The sequence below is a fragment of the Mobula hypostoma genome, chromosome 2 (genome assembly GCF_963921235.1).
Source record: "Mobula hypostoma chromosome 2, sMobHyp1.1, whole genome shotgun sequence".
In the NCBI taxonomy this organism is placed as follows: Eukaryota; Metazoa; Chordata; class Chondrichthyes; order Myliobatiformes; family Myliobatidae; genus Mobula; species Mobula hypostoma.
In genome coordinates this window covers 241,315,334-241,342,887 of record NC_086098.1, presented here as the reverse complement: position 1 = coordinate 241,342,887, position 27,554 = coordinate 241,315,334, and the positions used below count along the sequence as shown (strand labels likewise).

The 27,554-nt window shown below is 48.0% G+C and overlaps 1 protein-coding gene across 2 annotated transcripts in view; it reads left to right on the top strand.

Annotated features, from left to right (window-relative positions):
• Positions 1-26,872, top strand: part of itga10 (integrin, alpha 10) — a 185,145-nt gene extending 158,273 nt beyond the window's left edge. The window contains exons 20-30 of one of the 2 annotated variants that reach the window (XM_063041779.1): positions 2,099-2,240; positions 4,020-4,112; positions 4,622-4,698; positions 5,426-5,515; positions 11,345-11,432; positions 11,676-11,789; positions 15,649-15,756; positions 16,613-16,726; positions 20,768-20,863; positions 23,814-23,927; positions 25,180-26,872. In XM_063041779.1, the coding sequence (XP_062897849.1) occupies positions 2,099-2,240; positions 4,020-4,112; positions 4,622-4,698; positions 5,426-5,515; positions 11,345-11,432; positions 11,676-11,789; positions 15,649-15,756; positions 16,613-16,726; positions 20,768-20,863; positions 23,814-23,927; positions 25,180-25,245 (1,102 nt within the window). In that variant the 3' untranslated portion in view covers positions 25,246-26,872. The remainder of the gene's footprint in view (positions 1-2,098; positions 2,241-4,019; positions 4,113-4,621; positions 4,699-5,425; positions 5,516-11,344; positions 11,433-11,675; positions 11,790-15,648; positions 15,757-16,612; positions 16,727-20,767; positions 20,864-23,813; positions 23,928-25,179) is intronic. The other variant, XM_063041780.1, reaches the window with a different exon arrangement.
• The last annotated feature ends 682 nt before the right edge of the window (positions 26,873-27,554 follow it).

Genomic DNA, 27,554 nt, shown 5'->3' with positions numbered 1-27,554 from the left:
CATGGACAGAATGCTGGAGAAGGAGGGGGGTGCAATGGTGCTGGAATCTTGTTAAAAGTGGCAGAGTTTGGGGGGGGGGGAAGATGAGGTTCAAGTTCAAATTTATTGTCATTCAACCCTATACACGTGTACCCCATACAAGTATACCGCCGAACAAGACAGCATTCCTCCGGAATTGCTGAGGATCCCTACCACCCATCCCACAATCTCTTTGACCCAGGGCCATCAGGAAGGAGGTTCAGGAGCGTCAGGACTGGGACTGGCAGACTGGGTGACAGCTTCTCCCCTCAGGCTGTGAGGCTAATGACTACCCTGCCACCACCGAGGTCTCGTCACGAGGACAGTGAGCTGTTTACCGTTTACCTGTGCTGCACTCTACGTGCACTTTGAACTATAGTTTATTAACTTGTTGATGGTAATATTTTTCATTGTGTGCTGTGTGTGATATATGTTTTTTGGGTGCACCATGGTCCAAAGGAATGTTGTTTCATTTGGTTGTACAGTCAGATGACGATAAACTTGCACGTGAACTTGATGTAGCTCACACATAACGCATGAAGTAACGTCACCACAAAAAAATGAACGGATAATAAAATATATTCCAGAAGATTGTCATTGAACGTGAGGTACATTTGCAATACAAGTTGAAAAGTAAACAGTATAACGCTGCCGGCTCTTCACACATGCAGAGACCTGGGTGGTGACGGGGAGTTCAGTATCTCACAGCCTGGGGGGAAGAAGCAGTCCTTGTCCTAATGCTACGCTACCTCCTGCCTGATGGTGGGGGGGTGGGGTCAAAGAGATTGAAGGGGATGCGGTGGGTGGGAGGAGAGGAGTGACAGCAGAAATGCCGGAGATAAATTCACCCATTCAAAATGCTGGAGGAACTCGGCGAGTCAGGTGGCATCTATGCAGGGAGTAACTGTGGGGAGAAATGCTTCAGGATTCAAGATTGTTGAATGTCATTTCCAGTAGACAAGTGTAAAGGCAAATGAAATAATTGTTAGTCCAGATCTGATACAGCACAAAAAACCACAATAATAATAAAAAAGCACAATAAATGTTAATACATAAGATCACATATAAATGTAGATTGGTTGTGTGCAGACATCCCACCCTGCAAAAACTCATTTCAGGGAGGTAGCACCATCAATTTGTGGGAGACTCCCGGAACTTCTGGGAGAGGTGGGACGTCTGCAATAGAGTAGCTCCTTATCAGCTAGCCAGCTAGTTTAAATAACGTTAGCTATGCTAATGAACGAATGACACCTGTTAAACTCACCTCAACATGTCTTTTACAGTCTTAACCCACCATGGGCAATAGAAAAGTCACTGTTGCAAACAGTGCAGCGAGCAACACTGTCGTTATTTTTGACCCCTATTAGGCAGGGGTACACTTTAGTGTAGTCTGGGGTGACGTACGTTTTATATTTTCTTTTTTTGGAACACTCCGCCATGGCGACTTTTTTTGGAACTCTCTCGCGCGCGTGCTCTCTCGCTCGTGGTCACTCTCACTCGCGCTTGCTTTCTTGCTCTTGCTCTCGCTCTTTCGCTCTCTCTCACGCGTTCTCTCATGCTTGCTCTCAAAAAAATCAATTTCCAGGACATTGTATATAATTTGCGGGCATCAGGGAGCCACTGTTAATATGCGGGAGACTCCCGGAACTTCCGGGAGAGGTGGGATGTCTGTGTGTGTCCATAAAGTGACGCTGGGCAGGAGTGTCTTACTACCAGGAAATGATAAAGTAATGGTGTTTGGGGGTGTGGAGGGGAGGGTTAGTGGGTGGAGGTGTTGATCAGCCTTGCTGCTTGGGGAAAGTAACTGTTTTTGAGTCTGGTGGTTCTAGTGTGGACGCTACGTAGCCTCCTCCCTGATGGGAGTGGGTCAAACAGTCTATGAGCAGGGTGGGTGGGATCCTTCATGATGTTACTGGCCCTTTTCCAGCACCTTTCTCTCTGTATGTTCTTGATAGTGGTTAGGCTGGTGCTGGTGATGTGTTGGGCTGTTTTGACTACCTGTTGTCATTTTAGCCCTGATGCTGTGCAGTTTGCCTTTGCTTGTTGTGTAATCATTAACGAACAGACGCCCTCCCTTCAGGCAGAACCCGTACGTCGTCAGCAGCAGTCGGCAGAGAGTGTCAGTCGCCGTGCTGCTGGAGAACAGGAAGGAAAATGCCTACAATACCAGCCTAAACATCACCTTTTCCAGAAACCTGCTCCTCACAAGTCTCCTTGTGAAGGTAAATAGTCATAGTCATAGTCATACTTTATTGATCCCGGGGGAAATTGGTTTACGTTACAGTTGACCCAAATAGTAATAGAGCCATAAATAGTTAAATAGTAATATGTAAATTATGCCAGTAAATTATGAAATAAGTCCAGGATCCAGCCTATTGGCTCAGGGTGCCTGACCCTCCAAGGGAGGAGTTGTAAAGTTTGATGGCCAAAGGCAGGAATGACTTCCTATGACGCTCTGTGCTGCATCTCGGTGGAATGACTCTCTGGCTGAATGTACTCCTGTGTCCACCCAGTACATTATGTAGTGGATGGGAGACATTGACCCAAGATGGCATGCAACTTGGACAGCATCCTCTTTTCAGCTACCACCGTGAGAGAGTCCAGTTCCATCCCCACAACATCACTGGCCTTACGAATGAGTTTGTTGATTCTGTTGGTGTCTGCTACCCTCAGCCTGCTGCCCCAGCACACAACAGCAAACATGATCGCACTGGCCGCCACAGACTCGTAGAACATCCTCAGCATCGTCCGGCAGATGTTAAAGGACCTCAGTCTCCTCAGGAAATAGAGACAGCTCTGACCCTTCTTGTATACAGCCTCAGTGTTCTTGTAGACAGTCACAGTTCTAAAACTGTCTATTTAGAGTAATAGAGTACTACGACACAGAAAAAGGCTCCTCGGATAATCTAGTCTACACTGAAACGATATTCTGCCCAGTCCTATCGACAAGCTCCCAGAGTACAGCTCTCTGTGCCCCTCCCATCCATGTACCTATCTATATTTGTTTAAGTGTTGAAATCAAACCCACATCCACCACTTGTTCTGGCAGCTGGTTCCACACTCATACCACCCTCTGAGTGCAGACGTTCCCCCTCAGGCTCTCCTTATACATATCACCCTTTACCTTTAAACTATGACCTCTAGTTCTAGTCGCACCCAACCTCAGTGGAAAAAACCTGCTTTCATTTACCCTATCTATACCCCTCATAATTTTGTATACCTCTATCAGATCTCCCCTCATTCTCCTACACTCTAGGGAATGAAGTCCAAACCTGTTCAATCTTTCCCTAGAGCTCAAGTCCTCAAGTCACGGCTACATCCTTGTAACCTCCTCCCGCGAGTTTAGAGGGAGCTTCATTTTGTGTCTAACCCTGAGTGTGTGGAGGGAGCATCACTCTGTGACTGGAGTGTGTAATAAGGTAGAGTAGACGGAGCCTCACTCTGTGTCTGACCCCGGGAGTGTGTGATGGGACGGTGTAGAGGAAGCTTCACTCTGTGTCTGACCGCGGGAGTGTGTGATGGGACAGTGTAGAGGAAGCTTCACTCTGTGTCTGACCCCGGGAGTGTGTGATGGGACAGTGTAGAGGGAGCTTCACTCTGTGTCTGACCCTGGGAGTGTGTGATGGGACAGTGTAGAGGGAGCTTCACTCTGTGCCTGACCCCAGGAGTGTGTGATGGGACAGTGTATAAGGATCTTCACTCTGTGCCTGACCCCAGGAGTGTGTGATGGGACGGTGTAGAGGGAGCTTCACTCTGTGTCTGACCCCGGGAGTGTGTGATGGGACAGTGTAGAGGAAGCTTCACTCTGTGTCTGACCCTGGGAGTGTGTGATGGGACAGTGTGGAGGGAGCTTCACTCTGTGTCTGACCTGTGCTGTCCATATCCTGTTGGCATGGTGCAGAGGGATTTTTGTGTGTAGTTGGTGCTGATCCTCCTTTGGATTCATGGACAGGGCCCCATTTCCTACAGTCCACCAATGTTATGATCCTCACCTTTGACAGGACGATGGACAGAATAAGGTGGAATGTCTGGTGATTTCACCCCATCACAGAATCTGCAACGTCAGCTTCCCGGTCTTCCGATCATTGATGCGGGTATGTGGGGAACATTGTACATGCATGCACTTGCATGAAACACGCACACGCATGCACGCACGCCTGTCATTTCTGGGGTCGACTAAGGGCAACACGATAACTTAGTGGTTAGTGTAATGCTTTACAGCGCCAGCGATTAGGGTTCAAACTCCTGTAAGGAGTTTGTACATCCTCCCCACGACCACGTGGGGTTCTCCTGAGCACTCTGGTTACCTTCTGCATCCGAAGGACGTACGGGTTGAAGTTAGTGAGTTGTTAGTCATGTTGGTGCTGAGAGTGTGGCGATGTTGGCGGGCGGCCCCCAGCCTACCCTCAGACTGTGTGGGTTGTTAACCCACACAGTTCACTGCATGTTTGAATGTTTGGACGGTGGGAGGGGTGTGGAGGGCTATAGTCCAGGTGTGGATCAATGGCACTAGGCAGAATAGCGGCTCAGCACAGAGTAGATGGGCCGAAGGGACTGTTTCTGAGCTGTAGTGCTGCCGTGACAAATAAAGGCTCTTCTTTAGGTGTCCTTTCGCCTGGAGTTTGAATTTCGGTGCCTGTACCTGTCAGATGAGCTGGAGCTACACCTCAGTGTCACCAGGTGAGTCCGGTGGGCGGCCGTTAGACTTGGATCACGTTGCAGCGACTGGGAGTGTGAACATCCTGTAAAGGTCCGGGGTATTAATCATAATCCCTGAATCGCCTTCACCATGTATCTTCTGTGTGTGGAGTTTCAATGTTCTCCCTGAGACCATGTGGGTCATCCACGCTTGCTCCAATTTCATCCCATGTTCCCAAGGTGTACGGCTGGGAGGTGACTTGGCTGCAATAAATAAGCCCCTGGTGTGTGGGCGGGAGGTAACGTCTGGGTTAATTGGAGGCAGGGATAAATTGGGAAAGTGGAATCAAGTGTTTGATGGTTAATACGGACTCTAACTGATCGAGGGCCTGTTTCTCTCTGACTGTGTCTCCATGGAGATGTGTAGCCCATTGAGACCAGAGCCATCTCTCTCTACTACTTTACCCCCCCTCTCCTCTATTCCCCTTTTCCCTTCCTTTGCCCCTCTCTCCCCCCTCTCTCAACCTTTCTCTCACCCCAGCCCACTCTCTCTCCTCCCCCACTCTTCTCCCTCCACTCTCGCTTCCCTTCATCTCTCCCCACCTCTCTTTCCATCTCCCTCTTTCTCTGCCCTCTTCCTCCTGCTCTCCCTCTCCGGCCCCTCTCGTCCTCTCTCCCTGCCTTTGTCCCCCCTCCCTCTGCCCCTCTCCCTGCCCTGATGGCGGGGGTTCAGTGTTCCCATTGTACTGAAGACTCCCCCTCTCTGCAGTGACAGTGCCGAGATGGACAAGACCCTCCACGACAACGCGGTGCGGGTCTGGGCTGCGGTTCGTCACGAGGCCGACCTCCTCCTCACTAGGTAGGTGCCACTTGAGAGCCGAGGCAGAGGTGAGTCAGGGACACGGGTGGCAGAAGCATGGTGTGGCTAGCAGCTCACTATCAGCTTCTAGACATAAGGAGGTCCTCCTTGCCCTCAGGCAAATATTAACTGATGCGGAACACACAGGAACTGCAAGTCAGGCAGCATCTGTGGTTAAGAAGGCATACGGTGTATTGGCCTTCATTAACCATGGAACTGAACTTAAGGAGCCGAGAGGTAATGTTACAGCTATATAGGACCCTGGTCAGACTCCACGTGGAGTACTGCGCTCAGTTCTGGTCGCCTCACTACAGGAAGGGTGTGGAAACCATAGAAAGGGTGCAGAGGAGATTTACAAGGATGCTGCCTGGATTGGGGAGCATGCCGTATGAGAATAGGTTGAGTGAACTCAGCCTTTTCTCCTTGGAGCGACGGAGGATGAGAGGTGATCTGACAGAGGTGTATAAGATGATGAGAGGCATTGATCGTGTGGATAGTCTGAGGCTTTTTCCCAGGGCTGAAATGGTTGCCACAAGAGGACACAGGTTTAAGGTGCTGGGGAGCAGGTACAGAGGAGATGTCAGGGTTAAGTTTTTTACGCAGAGAGTGGTGAGTGCGTGGAATGGGCTGCCAGCAGCAGTGGTGGAGGCGGATACGGTGGGGTATTTCAAGAGACTTTTGGATAGGTACATGGAGCTTAGAGATATAGAGGGCTATGGGTAAGCCTAGTAATTTCTAAGGTAGGGACATGTTCGGCACAACTTTGTGGGCCGAGGGGCCTGTATTGTGCTGTATGTTTTCTATGTTTCTCTGTTTCTATCTATGGAGAGGAATAAACAGTCGACGTTTCAGAGCCCTGCAGAAGGATCTCGGCCTGAAACGTTGACTGTTTATTCCTCCTCATAGGTGCTGCCTGACCTGCTGAGTTCCTCCAGCATTGTGTGTGTGTGTTTCTCCACTAAGTGTTTAAGCAGCTTGTGTTTTCTATTTCTGATTTCGAATCTCTACCATTTGAATTTCAACCGTTCGACTATCGTCTTCCCAGGTAGAAACCTGCTGAATGCTGTTTTGAAGAGTTATTCTATTTTTAATTCTGGTCTGGTAGATTGGTGGTTGTTGTAACTCCATTACAGAGACTGGTGTTCAATTCCCACCACTGTCTGTAAGGAGTTTGTACGTTCTCTCCATGGCCACGTGGGTTTCCCTGGGTGCTCCTGTTTCCTCCCACAGCCCAAAGACGTACTGGTTGGTAGGTTTATTGGTCACATGGGTGTGATTATGCGGCATGGGCTCGTTGAACCAGAAGGGCCTGTCACCTCTAAATTAAAAACTACTTTGTCATTATCCCCCAAGCGGCTAGCAGACAGTGTCACACACAAACCGCAGGTCAGGCAGTATCGACGGGGAAGAGTAAACGGTCAAGGTATCGGGCCGAGGTCCTTCACCAGGACTGGAAAGGAAGGGGGCAGAAGCCGGAGTAAGAAAGTGGGCGGAGGGGAAAGGGTGGTAGTGTAGGTTTTCACAAATAAAACGAAGTGGGGTGTTTTGTGTTTCAGAAAAAAACCGTAACATGCTTTATTGAACTCCAAAACCTGAACACAAAGCACGTTAAAAACCCTTTGTGTAATTATGTCATCACGTCAGCCCAGCCTCTTAAAGTGAAACCCCAACTCAATGTGAATTATATACATATCTGCCCTTCAATAGGTGAGACTGGGTGAGGGGGAAGGTGGGTGTGTGGGGGAGAATGTGGGAAGCTGAGGGGTCACCTCTTCCACCTTTCACCTCCCAGCTTCTCACGTCATCCCCACTCCCTCATCCACCCACCTTTGATCTGGATGCCATCCACACACAACACGCACCAGCATATTGAAGCAGGACACCAAGAACAGAATGCAGAATAAAGTCTGACAGCTGCAGAGAAAGTGTGGTGCTGGCAGGACAGTAAGGTGCAAGACTATAACAAGGTAGGTTGTAAGTTTAAGAGTGCATTTCACTGTATGAGGGAGCCATTGAACAGCGGTGCAGAAGCTGTTCTTGAGCGTGCAGGCATGTACTTTAAGGCTTTTGTATCTTCTGCCCAGTGGGAGAGGGGAGAAGAGAGAATATTCAGGGTGGAAGGGGTCTTTGATTATACTGGCTGCTTTACTGAGGCAGTGAGGAGTGTAGACAGATCCCACGGAGGGGAGGCTGGTTTCCGTGATGTGCGGAGCTGTGTCCACAACTCTCTAGTGGTCTCGGGCAGAGCAGTTGCCGTGCCAAGCTGATACCGTGCCAACCACAGATAATTGGCATATGAGGGACAGAAGGCTACTGGGAAATGAGTGCAGGAATAGGGTTGATCCAAGAAATGCCTGGGTTTCCTCCGCGGGCTCCCATTTCCTCCCATTTCCAAAGATGTACTGGTTGGTAGGTTGATTGGTTAGGTCAGTAAGGATCCCACCCACCCTGCTCATGGACTGTTTGTCCCACTCCCATCAGGGAGGAGGCTGCGTAGCATCCACGCCAGGACCACTAGACTCATAAGCAGTTTCTTTCCCTAAGCAGTAAGGCACGTGGCCAAGTGGTTAAGGCATTGGACTAGCTACCTGAAGGTCGTGAGTTCGAGCCCCAGCCGAGGGAGCATGTTGTGTCCTTGAGCAAGACACTTAACCACACATTGCTCTGCGATGACACTGGTGCCAAGCTGTATGGGTCCTAATGCCCTTCCCTTGGACAACATCGGTGTCGTAGAGAGGGGAGACTTGCAGCATGGGCAACTGCTGGTCTTCCATACAACCTTGCCCAGGCCTGTGCCCTGGAGAGTGAAGACTTTCCAGGCGCAGATCCATGGTCTCGCAAGACTAACGGATGCCTTAAGGCTGATCAACGCCTCCACTTACTAACTCACCCCTCCATGCCCCCAAATTTACTTACGTACTTACTGCCTGTTACACTGCTGGCGTTTAGCACAGCAATGAAGGTCCTCCCTCTCTGACAGTGTTCAGGGCTTCCTTCGTCATGTCAGTACCTTCCTCTGGGTTTTCACTGCTGTCAGTCATTCAAGTCCCAGATAGAGACTCAGGAATACTGTCACACTCAGATATACAAGGATTCTGCATGGCTGTTTTCATAACAGTTTTGTTTGACCAGTCAGGGTTGTTGGCCCTGAGTTGAACCCTCGAACCTGGAGGACCAATGGACCACTCTTAGTCTGGCCTCTATGCTTTGACCCGTTTGGCATTGGACACCCCACCAAGAGCCAAAGCGTAAAGTCCTGAGTCCAGCCAACATAAGTCTCCGGATCATTGAGGCATGAAGACTCCAAACCCAACGACAAGGTTGTGGTCCCCCCCCCACTACCACTACTTTCTCATTTCCTGTCAGTCACCCTATGTACGGACACTCGTCTGCCTTGTGTCACTTTATGGACATAAAATCAATGTATGCAAGCTATTTTATATATTTCTAGTGTTTTTTTATTATTGTGTTCTTTATCTGATTGTGTTTTTTTGTGCTGTATTGGATCCGGACTAACAATTATTTTGTTCTCCTTTACACTTGTGTATTGGAACTGACATTAATCAATCTTGATGCCTTGAACATGGGTGCAATTGGGTGCCGCGAGCTTCTTAGGTCAGAGGGGTCTGTTACCACGCTATATCACTAAATAAATAAAAACCATCATAGACTTGATGGGCAGAATGGCCTATTCCCATGCCACGATAATTATGACACATGATATAGCGAAGTTGGTTTTCCAGTGGACTTTCTCAGCTTCCTATCATCTTTCAGCAATTACACTGTCTGCCGTGCCTTTGATTTCCCTGGCATTCCACGCTGCTGTCTGGGCGACTGCCCAGAGCTCTGTGTTATCCAGCCAGTAGCTGAAGTTCCAATCCCATGGCCAGCAAGGAATCTAACTCCAGTAATTAAATCAATCTGGAACTACAAAAAAAATCGAATCTCAGTAACTGTGATCACAAAACTACCGGATTTTCATTAAAACCTACCTGGTTTCAGAATCAGAATTGGGTTTATTGTCTCTGACATAAGTCAGAAAATTTGATCTTTTGCAGAAGCAGTACATTGCAAGGTATAATAAATACCATAAACTACAAAAAGAGAAATTATACATACACACACACATTTTATATATATAGGGGCAGCACAGTGGTGTTGTGGTCAGCATGACACTGCAGTACAGGTGATCCGGGTTTAATTCCCGCCGCTGGCTGTAAGGAGTTTGTTCGTTCTCCCCATGATTGCAATGGGATTCCTCCAGGTGCTCTGGTTTCCTCCCACAGTCCAAAGACTGACTGGTTGACGGATTAATTGGTCATTGTAAATTGTCCTGTGATTAGGCGAGGATTAAATTGGCAGTGGGGTTCCTGGGTGACACGGCTCAAAGGGACAGAATGGGCTACTCAGTGCTGAATCTTAATAAAGAAATAAATAAGTACACTCTGTGTGTGTTATATATATATATATATATATATAATTAAGTAAGTAGTGCAAAAAGAGAGTAAAAATACTGAGGTAATGTTCACGGTTCAATGTCCATTCAGAATTATGATGGCAGACGCAGACATCCCACCCTGCAAAAACTCATTTCAGGGAGGTAGCACCATCAATTTGCGGGAGACTCCCGGAACTTCCGGGAGAGGTGGGATGTCTGCAATAGAGTAGCTCGTTAGCAGCTAGTCAGCTAGTTTAAATAACGTTAACTATGCTAATGAATGAATGACACCTGTTAAACTCACCTCAACATGTCTTTTACAGTCTTAACCCACCATGGGCAATAGAAAAGTCACTGTTGCAAAGAGTGCAGCGAGCAACACTGTCATTATTTTTGACCCCTATTAGGCAGGGGTACACTTTAGTGTAGTCTGGGGTGACGTACGTTTTATATTTTTTTTGGAACACTCTGCCACTCTGACTTTTTTTGGAACTCTCTTGCTCTCGCTCGCCCTCTCTTGTGGTCGCTGTCTTGCTCACGCTTGCTTTCTTGCTCTTGCTCTTGCTCTCTCTCTCTCACGCTCGCTCTCAAAAAAATCAATTTCCGGGACATTGTATATAATTTGCGGGCATCAGGAAGCCACTATTAAAATGCGGGAGACTCCCGGAACTTCCGGGAGAGGTGGGATGTCTGCAGATGGGGAAGAAGCTGTTCCTAAAACACTGAAGGTTGTTGAGTTAGTAAGATCAGTCTGGATGCTTTTAACAGTCCTGATGAAGGGTCTTGGCCTGAAATGCCAACTGTTCATTCCTCTCCCTAGACGCTGCCTGACCTGCTGAGTTCTTCTGGCCTTTTGTGCGTTGTTCACTGTTTCCAGTGCCTGCAGCAGACTAACGTAGCGGTCAGCAAAGCTCTTTGTAGCGCGAGCTATCAGGCTTCAATTCCCGCCATTGTCTGTAAGGAGTGTGTATGTTCTCCCTGTTGACCACGTAGGTTTCCTCTGGGTGATCCTGTTTCTCCCACGTTCCAAAGCTGGTAAACTGTGGGCTTGCTACATTGATGCAGGAAGCGTGACCACACTTGCAGGCTGCCCCCAGCACATCCTGGCACCGTGATGGTCGTTGATGCATTTCAAGACAATAAATTTCTTGTGCATCTGTAGTGCATTTTGTGGATCTATAGCATGTTTGCTGAAGTCTGTGGAGAGCAGGGAGCAGGCCAGAGTATAGGGTTGAGGGGGAGGATAATGGAATACAGGGATAGGGCTGGAACACTGGAGTGGATGGCCCGGGTGGCATGGTTCTGACCTGGGCTAGATGGAATGGGTGGAAGAAAGTTGCTCTTTTTGCACAGCTCTGCCCACCGCCTAACGTGCTGCTCTCTGCCGGCAGTGAGTCCAGCCTGCAGCGCTACGAGGTACAGTCAGCCCGGGAGCTGGCGGCGGAAGAAATGCAGCCCGAGGTCACGCAGAGCTTCAAGGTAAAGCGGCAGGCGAACCGGGTCCACACCGGGCAACTTACACTGCAGCCGGCTGCCGGCTGGTGTCCGCGTGTCCGTGCGTGCGTGTGGTGTGTGTGTGTAATGTGTGTGTGTGTGTGTAATGTGTGTGTGTGTGTGTGTAATATGTGTGTGCAATGTGTGTGTGTGTGTAATATGTGTGTGTAATGTGTGTGTGTGTAATGTGTGCGCTGGTGAGCTTCATTGCGGCATCTGTGTTCACAGGTCAGGAACCTTGGGTGTTTTGTGGCTGAGGATCTCGAAGCGAAGATCTCCATCCCGACTGCGATCAGCGCGCAGCACCGCTTTTTGACAGTGACCACTACTTTCACGGAGCCGGTAAGTATGGGGGGAAAGACTGGGGGGGGGGGAGCTGGACGGGACATTGACTGAACTCTCAAGGGTATGAGTAGAGTAGACAGTGGTAAACCTTCCTGTAATCAAGGGCACGGGGATGGGGGGAGCATAGAACACAATTTAGCGCAGGCCCTTGGATCCAAGGCCAATCTAACTCTTCCCTCCCACAAAGACCCCCAGTTTTCTTTCGTCCACGTGGCTATCTTAAATGCCCCCAATGTACCTGGCTCTGTCCGCACCCAGGGCCGGATTAAGCTAGTGTGGGGCCTGTAGCATATGTTATGAAGGGGCCCTAAATTTTAACAATGCACATGTATTAAAATAGATTATTTACTTGCATAGTAAAGTAATTCAATTTTTTAATTTGCTATACAGCCAGATAATACAACAAATGTCTAACACTTCAGTAATAGTATTACTTACACGTAGGTATCAATTTCAAATGTCAAAAGTAACAAAACTACAATTTAAAAGTTAGATTTTCTAAATTTAGCATGAGAAAATTTGTTGATGATACTGGAAATGTCTATTTCACGCAGAAGTTCATGTTCAATGCTCATTAGAGTGAGATTGTTCAATCTGTTTTGACCCATGGTGATCCTTAGTTCATTTTTAATCCTTTTCACTTTTGAAAATGAGCTTTCTCCACTGCAGTGGTAACCATGAGTGACAAATATATGCGCAAGGCAGTTTCTACGTTTGGAGAACGTGACTCCAAAGAATTGTCAGTTATCAAACGGTACAACTGTAACTCTACGAGATCTTGTTTGGCGCCAATATGAGAAGCAAGATCAGTTTTCAACAGTTCAGTAAACTGCACAAATTCTTCATTAAGACTTTCTTCCAGATCTTCCGGATATGATTTAATAAGATTTGATGACTTCTTTACGATCTCTTCAGGTATAAATGACTGTAACTGATGAAGGAATCTAACAACACCATTCACCTTTAGATAAGATTTCTGCCTTTTTGACAGGGCAGAAAGCAAGCTGTCAATAATGACAAGAAATGTTCGGCTTTTAAATTTCTGAGAAGGCGTTTGAGATTCAACAAGTGGATCAAGAGTGTTGGAACCACTGAAGTCATCATACGCGCGATTTTGCTTGTGTTTTCTTCGAGTTTGCTGTTGATAATCTTCACACTTAGTCAGATCCTTGACTTTTTGCTCAATGTCTGAAAAAAGTAGACCGTATAGCTTGAATATATCCATGTAAGGATTCATAGAGTGCACAGGCTGTGTTCAAGTCTTGGCACAGAAGATTGCAAAGAAGCACTGGTCATTTGAAAACGCTGTATACTTGATCCCACAATATGACCATTCTTCCTGTTTCCAACTTCATCATGGTTGAAAGTAGTCCACAAGCCTGTTGTCGACACTCTGCCTTCTGATCTTTGTTATTTGAAATGTCATCCAAGACTTGTTTTATTGCAGAAAAGCTGTGTGAAAGTGCTTCTGTTGCATCTGCACGAGCTGACCACCTGGTATCTGACATTCTTTTCACAATGGGCAAATGAGCACCACCATCAGATAATGCAGCAGAAAGGAGATCCCACCAATAAGTAGAAGCAGAAGAAATGTGTACAGGCTTTCTACAAATTGAAAGAAAATTAATGCTTCTTGACAACATTCAGCAGCACATTTTCTAACCAAATTTAGTGAATGTGCAAAACATGGAATGTAATCCACAAACTCATTCAGCTCTGTGATTCGTGCTTGTAAGCCACTATACTTGCCACTCATGTTGCTGGCATTGTCATAACTTTGACGACGGCAGTCTTTTGTATCAATATCATTTTCCTTTAAAAAGTCAAGTAAACTTTGAGTGAGCTGTTCAGCACAATGACCTTCCATATCCAAAAACTTCACAAATCTTTCAGCTGGTCCAGATGGCAAAACACAGCGCACAGTCAAAGTCAGCTGGTCCACATTAGATATATCTGGAGTAGAATCCAATGAAACAGAATAATATTTGTATTTCTTCACTTCACCGATAATGTGATCCAGTATGCTGGATCCAATCAGATTGAGGAATTCCACACATGTTGTTTTAGATAGACATGATTTATCTCCCCTTCCTTGGTTTGCATGAGCAATTATACCACGACACAGCAAGGAGCCAACACACGCCTGCACACACATACTGTACCATGCAGCATGCAGCTCCCCCGACATGAAAACAACAGCATTGCCAGATCGTCGTTGTTGTGGCGTGGATGAAATCACAGAGCATTGCGTTACCGGTAGGTACAAGGCAGTTTCTTTGTTCGACAAAACGAGGTTACAACAGGCAGAGACCCCTGGCAGAACAGGTCTAACCGCCTTGTGATTGAGGCTCGATATTTATTTGCTAAACACAAAGAACAGTTCATAGTTACAAGTATAGACAATTCTTTGAAGTTTTCACATCTTTTGATTAAATTCATTCGACCGGCACCAGTATGCCTAAGCAGGAATTCATGGCCTTTAGGAACGCAAGTTAAAATCCATGATACATTATTTGGTATGTTACGTGCTAACACAGAGGACAATTCATATTCAAAAAGCACAGATATGGTGTCTTCTCAACTATCTGTAAACTTAGCATTCTTGTCTCAGAGGTGCCAGAGATGCATTGTTACAAATGAAACTGGGTTCACAGCTTTTAGGAAATGCATTGTTATGAACTCAATCCACAGTACTTTGTCAAAGGACAGAAGACTGATGGCTGAAGTGTAAATGAATCGTCTACCCAAAACTCACTCTAACAGTCGTGAGAATACGGTGAGATGGCGATTTCACCAGACTGCAGCTTGCAAGCATTTAGTGCGGGTGGGGCCCGTAGCGTATGTTACTTTTCCTACTGGGTTAATCCAGCCCTGTCCACACCCCTGGCAGCGTGTCCATGCACCCACCACTCTGTGTGAAAACCTCCCTCTGGCATCCCAACCTTTACATTCCCCCAAAGACCCTCATTAACATTACCTCACCGCTCGTGAACTGGTTCCCCTGACTACACAAGGGACCAGCAGTTTAGAGGAAAACTGTTCACCCAAAGGGGCAGGGGGCAGAAACTCTCACAACCTGATGACCTGACGAACTCCCGATTCACAAGGCAGGGAAGGCTACAGGCCAGATGCTGCTATTTGTGACGTTACTTGATTCTTTATTCCTTATTTATTGGGATACAGTGCGGTAGAGACCCCCTCCGGCTCTTCGAATCACGCCGCCCAGCAATCCCCCGATTTAATCCCAGCCCAATCTCAGGGCAATTTACAATCTAAGGATGTGCTGGGGGCAACCTGCAAGTGTCGCCACGTGGTCCGGCATCAGCGTAGGTGTTCCACAGGATAACACAAGCAACAAGCACAACAGCAGAACAAAACAAGGGGTTGAGAGTTCAGTCCCGAGGTGCCCTGTACGTCCTTCCTGTGAGCGCCTGTGGTTCCCCAGGGTGCTGCGGTTAGTGTTAGTAGGTTAGTTGGTCATTGTAAATTGTCCTGTGGTTCGGCTAGGGTTAAATGGGGGGATTGCTGGGCAGTGTGGCTGTTTGGTGGAATGCCCTGTTCCACCTCTGTATCGCTAAATAAAACAAAAATGATAAACTGCACACAGTACAAGGTGCGGCTGAACCAAAGTTTTGTCGGAATCACAGCAGGATAGGTCAGGGTTGGAGGAGATGCGTCTCACGTAAGGCAGCGGAGTGATCGCCTGCAGGGAAGGCAAAGCTGTCGGCTGTGGACTCTCCACCCCCCCCCCCACCTCCCTGGGATCTGTGATCCGTCTGACTCACGGGTGCCAGCGCCCAGTGGGTTAAGTTGTACGCCGTCGTCTCCCGCTGACTGCACCTGTGTCGCCCAACAGGTCAGTGGGGTGAACTGCTCCATGCAAAATGCAACAGAGCCCCCGGGGTGGGGGCCGGCAGCTGGCCCACAGATCTTCCCCAGAGATCTCCGGTACCTACAGAGACTGGTGAGCGACTGGGAGAGGGGAATGGGGGCGTGGGGAGAGGGGAGAGGGAGGGAGGGAGGAAGTGGATATGGACAGTGGGGAGGGGGGAACAATGGAAGAGGAGGGGGGAGGGAGAGAGGGAGGAAGGAGGTGGATGTGGGCGGAAGGGGAGGGCAGTAAGCAGAGAGAAAGAGAGTGAAGGGAAGAGGGGAGAGGGAGAAGGAGGTGGAGGGAGGGAGAGAGGGAGAAGATAGACGAGGGGAGCAGTGGGGGAAGAGGAGGGAGGGAAGGAGGGAAATAGAGAGGGAGCAAGTAACTGGATATAGTGAGGGGGAAGGACTAAGGGGAAGAGAGGGGGATGAGAAGGGAAATCTTGAAGAGAGGGGAAGGAGAAGAGGGAAATAGTGAAGAAGGGGAGGGAAGTGTGGAGAGAGAGGAGGGCAGTGGGGAATGGGAGAGGGAGGGGAAGGTGGGGACGGGAGAGAGAGGTGAGGGATAATGTGGTGAGGAGAGGAAGGGGTGTAGTAGGGAGGGGTAAGTGGAGGGAAGAAGGGAGGGGAAGTAGGGACAGGTGTGGGGGAGGAAGGCAGGGGGAGTGGCAGAGGAAGGAGGTATTTGGGTAGGGAAAGGAGAGAGGGAGGGTGGTAGCCAGGAATGAGGGGGGAGATGTGAGAGTAGGGGGGGTGGTTTGGATTTACAGACAGAGATGGGGTCTGAGATCCTGAGTTTAGAATACACCGGATCCGGGGGCAAAGGGAGGTGGGTGGACCTCCTGATTCACTGGGGCGGACAGAGTCCCGCGGACTGGAGCCATGGGGTGATCGGGGCCCTGTCCGTGGCTAGGCTGACTGATCCTCTCCCGTCTCCCGTGCCACAGGACTGCAGCAACACCCTCTGCACGACCCTCACCTGTCACCTAGGCGTCCTGGGCAGGAACCAAGGGCTAGCTCTTCACCTCGGCTACGCACTCTACGGACAGTTCTTCACCACGGTGAGTATGGGCACCCGGTTACTGTGGCTGCCTCCCGCCCTGTGGCACAGACGTGATGAAAAACTTACTGGGCAGCAGCACCACAGGCACGTCGAAACACAACATAAATTACACAAGAACAATTATAGTGCCAAGTGGTACTATACTGAGGTAGTGATATGGGTTGTGCTGGTTGGTTCAAGAACTGAATGGTTGAAGGGAAGTAGCTGTTCCTGAACCTGGTGATGTGGGTCTTCAGGCTTCTGTACCTCCTGCCCAATGGGAGCTGTGAGAAGATGGCCTGGCCCGGACGGTTGGGCCTTTGATGATAGATGGATCTGTTCAGGTACGAGTACAAAAGTTGAGATATCATGTGATCCAGAGAAACTTGGCTGTGTGGTTTCAGAATTGGCTTGCCCACGGAAGGTCGAGGGTGTCAGCAGATGGAGCGTATTCTGCCCGGGAGCCGGTGACCAGTGGTGTTCCGCAGGGATCTGGGGCCCCTGCTCCTTGTGATTTTTATAAATGAATTGGATGAGGAAGAGTGGGTTAGTAAGTTCGCAGATGACACAAGGGGTGGAGAGGTTGTGGATGGTGTAGAAAGTTGTCGTAGGGTACAACAAGGGCATTGATAGGATGCAGAGTTGGGCTAAGAAGCGGCTGATGGAGTTCAACTCAGTAAAGTGTGAAGTGATTCACTTTGGAAGGTCGAACTTGCAGGTGGGTGGCAAGATTCTTAGCAGTGTGGAGAGACAGAGGGATCTTCAGACCCATGCCCATAGTTCCCCCAGAGTTGTTGTGCACTTTGGTTAAGAAGGCGTATGGATTATTGACCATTAAAGTTCAATTGCTCTGAGTACAGGAAAGGTATGTTCCTGTTAGAAGGAAGGATGGGGATGGAAAGATAAGAGAACCTTGGATGTCCGGACAGGTGATGAATTCAGTCAAGAAGAAGAAGGAAAAGTATGTAAAGCTTCAGAAGTTAGGATCAAATGCAACATGAAGAGCATGAAAAAGCGGAAAAGAACTCAAAGGAATTAGGAAAGTCAGGCAGGGCTGTGAAGAGTCCTTGGAAAGTAGGATTAAAGTGAATCCCAAGGCATTCTATACATACATCAATAGTAAGAGGATAACTAGGGAGAGGGTGGGTCCACTCGAGGATAAAGCAAGGAACATTTGCTTGGATGCAGAGAATGTGAATAAAGCACCTAATGAGAACTTTGCTTCAGTAGTTACCAAGGAAAAGGATATGGATGACCGGGAAAAGAGTGCTAAGTTGTGTATAAATATGTTTGGTTGTTTAGAGGTCAAGGAGAGGGAAGTGTAGGGTTTCCTAATGAGTATTAGAAATATAGAAACATAGAAAACCTACAGCACAATACAGGCCCTTCGGCCCACAAAACTGTGCTGAACATGTCCTTACCTTATAAATTACCTAGGGTTACCCATAGCCCTCTATTTTTCTAAGCTCCATGTACCTATCCAGGTGTCTCTTAAAAGACCCTATTGTATCCGCCTCCACCACCGTTGCCGGCAGCCCATTCCACGCACTCACCACTCTGCGTAAAAAACTCAGCCCTGACATCTCCTCTGTACCTACTTCCAAGCACCTTAAAACTGTGCCCTCTCGTGCTAGCCACTTCAGCCCTGGGAAAAAGCCTGTCATCAATGATCAATGCCTCTCATCAACTTATACACATCTATCAGGTCACCTCTCATCCTCCGTCGCTCCAAGGAGAAAAGGCTGAGTTCACTCAACCTATTCTCATGAGGCATGCTCCCCAATCCAGACAATATCCTTGTAAATCTCCTCTGCACCCTTTCTATGGTTTCCACATCCTTCCTATAGTGAGGCAACCAGAACTGAGCACAGTACTCCAAGTGGGGTCTGACCAGGGTCCTATATAGCTGCAACATTACCTCTCTGCTCCTAAACTCAATCCCACGATTGATGAAGGTCAATGTACCGTATGTCTTCTTAACCACAGAGTCAACCTGCATAGCAGCTTTGAGTGTCCTATGGACTTGGACCCCAAGATCCCTCTGATCCTCCACACTGCCAAGAGTCTTACCATTAATACTATATTCTGTCATCATATTTGATCTACCAAACTGAACCATTTCACACTTATCTGGATTGAACTCCATCTGCCACTTCTCAGCCCAGTTTTGCATCCTATCAATGTCCCGCTGTAACCTCTGACAGCCCTCCACACTATCCACAACACCGCCAACCTTTGTGTCATCAGCAAACTTACTGACCCATCCCTCCACTTCATTATCCAACTTGATGCTTTCCAAAAGCTCCAGTACATCCTCTTTCTTAATGTCTGCATGCTCAAGTTTTTCAGTCCGCTGTAAGTCATCCCCGCAATCGCCAAGATCCTTTTCCGTAGTGAATACTGAAGCCAAGGTGGGTAAGTCCCTGGGGCCTGATGAGATGAGATTGCTGGGCCCTTGACCAGTATCTTTGTGTCCTCTTGAGCCACAGATGAGGTCCCGGAGGACTGGCGGTTGGCTAATGTTGTACCTCTATTTAAGAGGGGAACCAGGGAAAATCCTGGGAACTATAGACCGTTAAGTCTCACGTCAGTTGAAGAGAAAATTCTTAGGGATGGGATATATGAGAATTTAGAAACCCATGGCCTAATTAGCGAGAGACAGACAGACAGGCAGACAGTCAGTCGGCATGGCTTTGTGCGTGGCAGGTTGTGCCTTACCAACTTGATTGAGTTTTTTGACACGGTGACAAGAGAGATTGATGACGATAGGGCAGTGGATGTTTTCTACGTGGATTTTATTAAGGCGCTTGACAAAGTCCCTCATGGGAGGGTCATCCTGAAGATTAACATGGATGGGGTCCACGGTGAATTGGATGTTTCGACACACAACTGGCTTGTGCATGGATGGTTGAGGGGCCTGTTCGAGCTGGAGGTCTGCAGGGATCTGTGCTGGGACTTCTGCTATTTGTGATGTATATAAATGACCTGGATGAAAATGTAGATGGGTGGGTTAGTAAATTTGCAGACTACCGAGGTTGGTGGAGTTATGGATAATGCAGAAAACTGGCAAAGAATACAGCACAATACAGATCAGTTGTAGATATGGACTGAGAAATGGCAGATGGAGCTTAACCCAGATAAATGTGAGGTGTTCCACCTTGGTAGGGTAAATGCGAGGAACAGTACAGTGCTACGGGCAAGGTCCTGAACAGTGTTGCTGAGCAGAGAGATCTAGGGATCCAAGTTCATAGCTCCAGGAAAATGGCTACACAGGTCATTAGGTGGTTCAGAAGGCTGTAACTGTGAATTACAGTAAGTATATAAAATAATTAAATTAAATTAGTAGTATGAAGAAAGCAGAATAAAAATGGAGTCAGGTAGTGTTCATGGGCTCAATGCCCATTCAGAAATCTGATGGCAGAGGGGGAAAAGCTGTTCCTCAGTCATTGAGTGTGTGTCTTCAGGCTCCTGTACCTCCTCCCTGATGGTAGCGATGAGAAGAGGGCACGTCCTGGGTGATGGGGGTCCTTGTCCTGGGTGATGGGGGTCCTTGTCCTGGGTGATGGGGGTCCTTCACGATGGACGCTGCCTTTTGAGGCTCCGCTCCTTAGGGGCTAGTGCTGGAGATTGCCCTTATCCAGCAAAATGAATGCGTGTTCAGTATTAATATTAACGAGGAGAACAGATACAGATTAAAATGATTAAGGCGTCAAGGCTGGCTGAAGAATGAGCTGGTGTTCGGCTCACTACTCTGAAGTGACGCTGTGGCTGTGGCCTGCAGCCATCGGCACTCACCTCAGCCGTGGCCTCACTTTCAGGGGCTCTGCAGTTCTGTGTGTTACCGTATTTGTACACTTTTTTATCGTTTGCATGATTTGCTCTTTTCGCACATTGGACGTTTGTCAGTCTTTGTTGTGTGGGGTTTTTAATGGGTTCTGTGGTGTTTCTTTGTCAGCAAGAAGACAAATCTCAAGGTTGTACATACAGACTTTGATAATATATGTACTTTGAACTTTGAGATGTCTGGTGGCTTGCTAAATCCTTCCATCTTTCCCAACAGGCCAAGTTCAGATCTCTAAAGATTGTGACTACCTTCACCCTGGACGTGCGTGCTCCTGAGGTACTGACAGTTCCAGACACGGCACACCATCGAGAGGTAGGTGTGCCCTCTGACCTCTCCCCTTACTACCACTTCTAGCAACACAGCTGTCTGTTCAACCTTTGTCCACACTTTGGCGCGCATTTGGACATACAAAACATATGTTAGATTGCAGAGCTGGGAATTGAATGTAAACTTCTGAGAGGCACAGACAGAGTGAACAGCTTCTAGGTTCAAATGTCAACATTGCTTTATGATATCAGAGTTAAGTTCAAAGGAGATTCAAGGCAATCAAACATTCCCAGGGTCAGACACAGAGTGAAACTCCCTCTACACCATCCCATCACACACTCCCGGGGTCAGACACAGAGTGAAGCTCCCTCTACACTGTCCCATCACCCACTCCCGGGGTCAGACACAGAGTGAAGCTCCCTCTATACCATCTCATCACACACTCCTGGGGTCAGACACAGAGTGAAACTCCCTATACGTTGTCAGTTCACACACCCAGACGAAGAATTCCCCGAGTTGCTGCCTCTTTATTGGCCCGATCAAAGTCAGAAGAATAATCTGCACCAGTTGGAACATCCCCTGCCCCCCCCCCCACCAGACTGTGCTGCAGCCATAGACAGTCAGAGCTGTACCAAACCATGACCTCTGGATATCGTCTCACAGGGGATCCCGACCCAGCCAGCCTCAGGAGCCTCCATGTGAGCAGACCTCACCCAACGCGGGCCGTCTCTCTGAATGTCCTCCATGTCATTCTGCGGAAAATGGTGGTGTTTTTTCTACAGTCTGGGCCTCCACGTTCTCCTCCTCCTCCTTACCCCTCTCCATGACTTCAGAAAGGAGGGGTGGGGGGCAGATGTGTCTATCTGAATCAGCAGTGTTGAAGGCGAGAGGTTTGAGAGTTGTAGGTCCCCAACAGCCCATCCTGGTCCATGACGTCATGGCCAAGAAAGCTCACCAAGACCTCTTACTTCCTCAGGAAGGTGAGGAAATTCAGCACATTCTCGTTGACACTTACCAGTTTACCAGGTGCACAATGTTTTGTCTGGGTGCTTAAGGGTTTGGTACAGCAACTGCTTTGCACGTGACTGCAAGGAAACTGCCAAGAAACCAATATCCTGTGATCGGGCTTGGGTTAAATCGGTGGGTTGCTGGGCGGTGAGGCTGTGTGGGGGAAAAGGGTCTGTTCCACACTGTATCTCTAATAAACCAGCCTCCATGGATTCTGTCTACACTCCTCACAGCCTCAGTAAAGCAGGCCGCAGAATCAAAGGCTCCCGCTCCCCCACCCCCAGCCACCCTCTCTTCTCCCCTCTCCCAACGGGGAGAAGATACAAATGCCTGAAAGCATGAACCACCAGGCGTAAGGACAGTTTCTATCCCACTGTTACCAGATTCCTGAGCGGACGTCTTGTACAATAAGATGGACTCATGGCATCACAATCTACCTCATTGTGATTTTGCTCTTTATTGTTTACCTGCATTGCACTTTCTTTGTAGTGTTTGCACTTTATTCTGCGTTGTTATTGTTTTACCCTATTGTAGCTCACTGCGCTGTGTAATCATTTGATCTGTGTCAGATAAGCTTCTTGGAAGGTGTGATAATATTAATCTACGCCATGCTGGTCTGTTCTGCCACCTAGTGGTGAGTGGGTGCACTGCAAGGTGTCCTCTTTGACGCGGGGTTTTCGGTGCTCCATGGGGACACAGGTTTCTAAGTTGGTTCTCCAATGTCCGGGCACTCCTGCAGCCTGGACTTGAAGTGCCAAACCGCACGTGGAGTATTCTGAACACCTTTGGGTCCCTGTCTAAGAAAGGATGTGCTGGCAATGAAGAGGGCCCAGAGGAGGTTCACGAATATAATCCCAGGGATGAAAGGGTTAATGTGAGAGGAGCATTTGATGGGTCTCCCTGTGACTGCCTGAGTTTCCTCTGGGAGCTCCAGTTTCCTCCCACATTCCAAAGACGTACAGGTTAGGGTTAGTGAGTTGTGAGCGTGCTCTGTTGCTGCTGGAAGCGAGACGACACTTGCGGGCTGCCCCCAGCACAGTGTTACCCTCGGACTGTGTTGGCCGTTGAGGTGAACGAGGCATTTCACTGCATGTTTCAGTGTACATATTGTGACTAAAGATATCTTTACTACGCACAAGAGAGCATAATTTTAAGGTGATTGGAGCAAAGTTTAGGTTGGATGTCAGGTAGATTTTTTATAGGGAGTGTGAAACGTGTACAGTTCTGGTCACCAATCTACAGGAAGCACGCGATGAAACCTCAGACATTGGGGCAAATGACGTATTTCACCGTATGTTTTGATATACAAATAGAGCTCATCTTTATTTGCAAGCACCACAGTAGAGCAGCGATCAGCATGATACTATTACAGCTCAGGACTTCAGGGCTTGGTGTTCAACCCCAGTCCTGTATCCTCTGGAATTCAGAAGAATGAGGGGTGACCTCATTGAAATCTACCAAATGGTGAAAGGCCTTGACAGGGTGAATGTGGAGAGGATGGGAGGGAGTCTTCAGAACAGAATAGAGGGGCGTCCTTTTAGAACAGAGATGAGGAGGAATTTCTTTAGCCAGAGAATGATGAATCTGTGGAATCCGTTACCACAGGCAGCTGTGGAGGCCAAGTCTTTATATATATATTTAAGGCAGGGCATGAAAGGATATGGGGAGAAGGCAGGAGAACGGGGCTGAGAGGAAAATTGGATCAGACATGATGAGCAGGCACAATGAGCCAAATGGCCCAATTCTGCTCCTGTATCTTATGGTCTTGTGGTCCTCTGTAAGGAATCAGTACATCCTCCCCGTGGAATGCGCAGGCTTTCTCCAGTTACCACCCACTGTCCAAAGACGTCCCGGTTAGGTTAAAAGGTCAATGTATACTGCCATGTGATCAGGTTTGCTGGGAGGGGGTATTGCCGGGGCATGTGGCTCGGAGGGCCTATTCCGTGCTGTAAAAATTTGACCAAGTTTATCTTTGCCCTCCTGCCAGGTGGTGCTGGAACTGATCAGGCCAGCAGTGGTCGGGGTCTCCTTGTGGATCGTAATCGGCAGCACACTCGGTGGTCTCCTCCTCCTGGCCCTCATCATCTTCATCCTCTGGAAGGTGAATGTCACTGGTGACCTTATGGGGGCGTATAAATTAAATCATGATTGGCGTCGATAGAGTGAATGCAGTCTTTTCCCCAAGGCTGGGGAATCAAAACGTAGAAGGCATTAGTGTTTAGGGCAAGGGGGGAGAGATTGAAAAGGGACTGTAGGGCAACATTTTCACACAGAGAGTGGTGGGTGTACAGAAGTAAGCAGGAGGAAGTACACCAAGAACATTTCAAAGGTCCATGGGCAGTACATAGAGAGGAAAGCTTTAGAGCGATGTGGGCCAAATACAGGCAAATCGGACCGGCTCAGATCGGCATCTTGGTCAGCACAGATGAGTTGGGCCGAACGGCCTGTCTCCATTCTGTGTTGTTCTATGATAGTCAGATTCAATTTATTATCAGAGTAGGTGTATGGTAAGTTACCATTATACAAACTACCTGGAGATTCATTTTGTTACAGGAAAATAAAATACCTTATGAAAATTTGTATATAAAAAGACAAAGACTAACAGGCAAACAAAGTGGAGAAAAGGATGAACTGTACAAGTGAACTGAGAACACGAGTCGTAAAGAGTCCCTGAATGTGAGTGTGTAGGTTGTAGAATCAGTTCAGTGTTGTGCTGAGTGAAGTTATCCATGCTGGTTCAGGAACCTGTTGGTTGAGGAGTAATAGCTGTTCCTGAACTTGGTGGTGTCCGACCTAAGGCTCCTGTACCACCTCCTTGATAGTAGCAGCAAGAAGAGAGCACGGCCTGGATGGTGGGGGTCCTCGACCTTCCTTGTGGCAGTGCTTCTTGTAAATGTGCTCAGTGATGGGGAGGGTTTTGCCCTCGAACAAGGTGTGGAGATAGGAGACTACGTGGTTTTGTCGAGGTCAATGTCTTGCAATTGACCACATCACCCTTCCTCTCTTATTATAAGAAGGCACAGACCAGTCCTCAGTGAACTAATATCCTAGTTGGAGGGAGTACAGATGGGGGTTTGAAGGTGAGCTGAGTGGAGACAAGAGAGATGGTGATGTTTCTCATGGTGGGAGGGAAGTTGAACTGTGTGGAGACTAGCGAGAAAGGGTGGTGTTTCTCACGGTGGGAGGGAAGGTGATTTGTGTAAAGATCAGAGAGGTGGGTGATGTTTCTCACAGTGGGAGTGAAGGTGAGTTGTGTAGGGACTAGAAAGAAGGGTGGTGTTTCTCACGATCGGAAGGAAGGCGAGTTATGTAAAAATGGTGCTTCTCATGAGAAACCCTTTCTCTACCAACAGTGTGGATTCTTCAAGAGGAAACCAAAGGAGGAGGGAGGTGATGAGTTGGATGAGGGGAAGAAGTGAGGCGTTGAGCTGGCCTGGTCCAAGTGAACGCCAACCCTGGAGTAGCCACACACAGCCCCACCACTCTGCTCTTCCGTTAAGCTTTCTCCAACCTGCAAATGCCTCTTGACAGGAGTGGTAAAACAGTTGGAACCAAGCCAGAGCTGGGGGGAGGGTGGAGGGGTGGAGAGGCAAGGAAACCGTTCTCTGGTGGTTGTGAGATATGTCATGTGGCAGAACTTACTGCATTGCTCTTCATCCCGGCACCTAATCCAGCTGAGGTGGTCTTGATGTCCTGCTCCTGAACCTCCATCCATCCCTGCCTCTTTTTACCACTCCCTACTCACTAGCTTCTCCACATCTCCACCACCCCCCCAACCCTCATGCACCAACAGGCAGGGTTAAGTGTGTGTGAAGTCCCAGTGCAGGCTTCTCACAATTCCTCCCCTCAGACAGACACTCCTCGCCCCACTGAGTTCCTCCAGCAAATTATGCGCTACTCCAGATGCCAGTGTCTGCTGTCTCCCGTCGGAAAAGATCTGCCTTTTTCCACACTACAAGTGAGGAACTTCTAGCCGCCTTTGCAGAGCCAATGCCAACTGTCCTTTAGATCCGGGGATTTAAAGAGATTAGCTTTATGTGTCACATGTACATCGAAACATACAGTGAAATGTGTCAGCGAGCAACACAGTCCAAGGATTGTTTCTGGTGCGAATGTAACTCACTAACCGTCTATACATCTTTGGAAAGTGGAAAGAAACCTACACAGTCATGGGAGAACATACAAACTCCTTACAGACAGTGGTGGGAATTGAACCCTGATGTAATAGTGTTACTTTGCTACCGTCCTGCCCAATCCGTCTCTCTTCCCCCAGCCCCAGACTCTGTTAATGAAGGAGCAGTGGGGTACAGAACTCAACCCCAGATCAGGCCCAAAATCGCATCTTTGCAGCAGAAATGTTGTCGCCTATTTCTTCCTCCACAGACTTCTAATCTGTGTTGCACTTTGCTTTGGCATTGTTGAGAGAAATCTTCCCAGCTACCTTCATGGAGGTGACCAGGTACAGAGACACGTTCCATTCCCATCTCAGTAACACCTGGGGCATATAAATTGGGGTTAAACTCTGGCCGTCAGTCATCAAAAGTGATTTTCCATAACAAAAACTCGCCTGATCCACCAGTGTCCCTCTGGGAAGGAAATTTGCCCTTAAACCAGTGGATTCAGGGCAATGATCAATTCCCAAGAACCACGAATGAATGGCAAGGCAGACTTGATGGGGCTAATGGCCTAATTCTGTTCCCAGCTCAAGTGTTGGGGGCTGTGTTGGTCTTCACATGTTCAAGGGGGAAGCTGTATAGGCCAGACTAACCCCATCCCGCCAAAAAGCAGCACCAGACATTAAGAGATGTAGGTAAAGCATCCCAGACCAGAAATGTTAACTGCTTGTCTTCACAGATGCTGCCCAACCTCCTGAGTGTTTACAACATTTTCTGGTTTTGAAAAGAACTGTGTCTCTGACAGGCTACCAGCTGAGGCTGTGTGAGGGGTTTGGTTTAAGCATGGAGAGGTGGAGGGCAGTAGCAGAGTTTACCCCTCCCCTGGTGCTGGTCTCTGTGGCTGAAGCACTCAGTGGAAGGAATACATGTACATGCACTTTATTTAAAGCTTTTGTTTATCAAAATTAAAGAAATATTGATGATCAAACTATGTTTGAAGTTGTTTTCTTATTGCTCTAAGTTCGAAGTAAATTTACTATCAAATTGCATAAAGGTTTCATATTGCAGACTCAAAGTCAGAACCTGCTCCTTCATACTTGAGAGATCCCCCAGATTAAAGAGCAGGAGAGACGAATGCTGATTGTGGTTGTGATTCCGAATGCTGTAACAGGATTACACAAGGGCTCCAGAGAACATGACCTGTTTATCAGTGGAAATGGGGAGAATCCGATCGCCGAGCACTTCGTCAAGCTTTTATTAGTTGATGAGGGTAAAGAGGGGGAAAACTTCTTTTTTTAATTACTCATTTTAACGTAACTATTTATTAGTCATATATGTACTTAGTTATTCAGTTTTACTCTATCATGTTTTGCATTACCAAACTTAACAGATATTAAACCTGATTCTCACTGTCGATATTTCATATCAAAGGTGTCCTTCCACCCCACCCCCGACACACACACAAGCTGTATAGAGACAAACCTCAGACACATAGGCAAAGCTCTATATATATATACACACACACACACAGCGCTGTCACATTGTGGGGTCCCTGTTACAGAAAAACCTGGTTGAGTAATCTCTTAACAAACTTGCATTCAATGTCAGCAAGA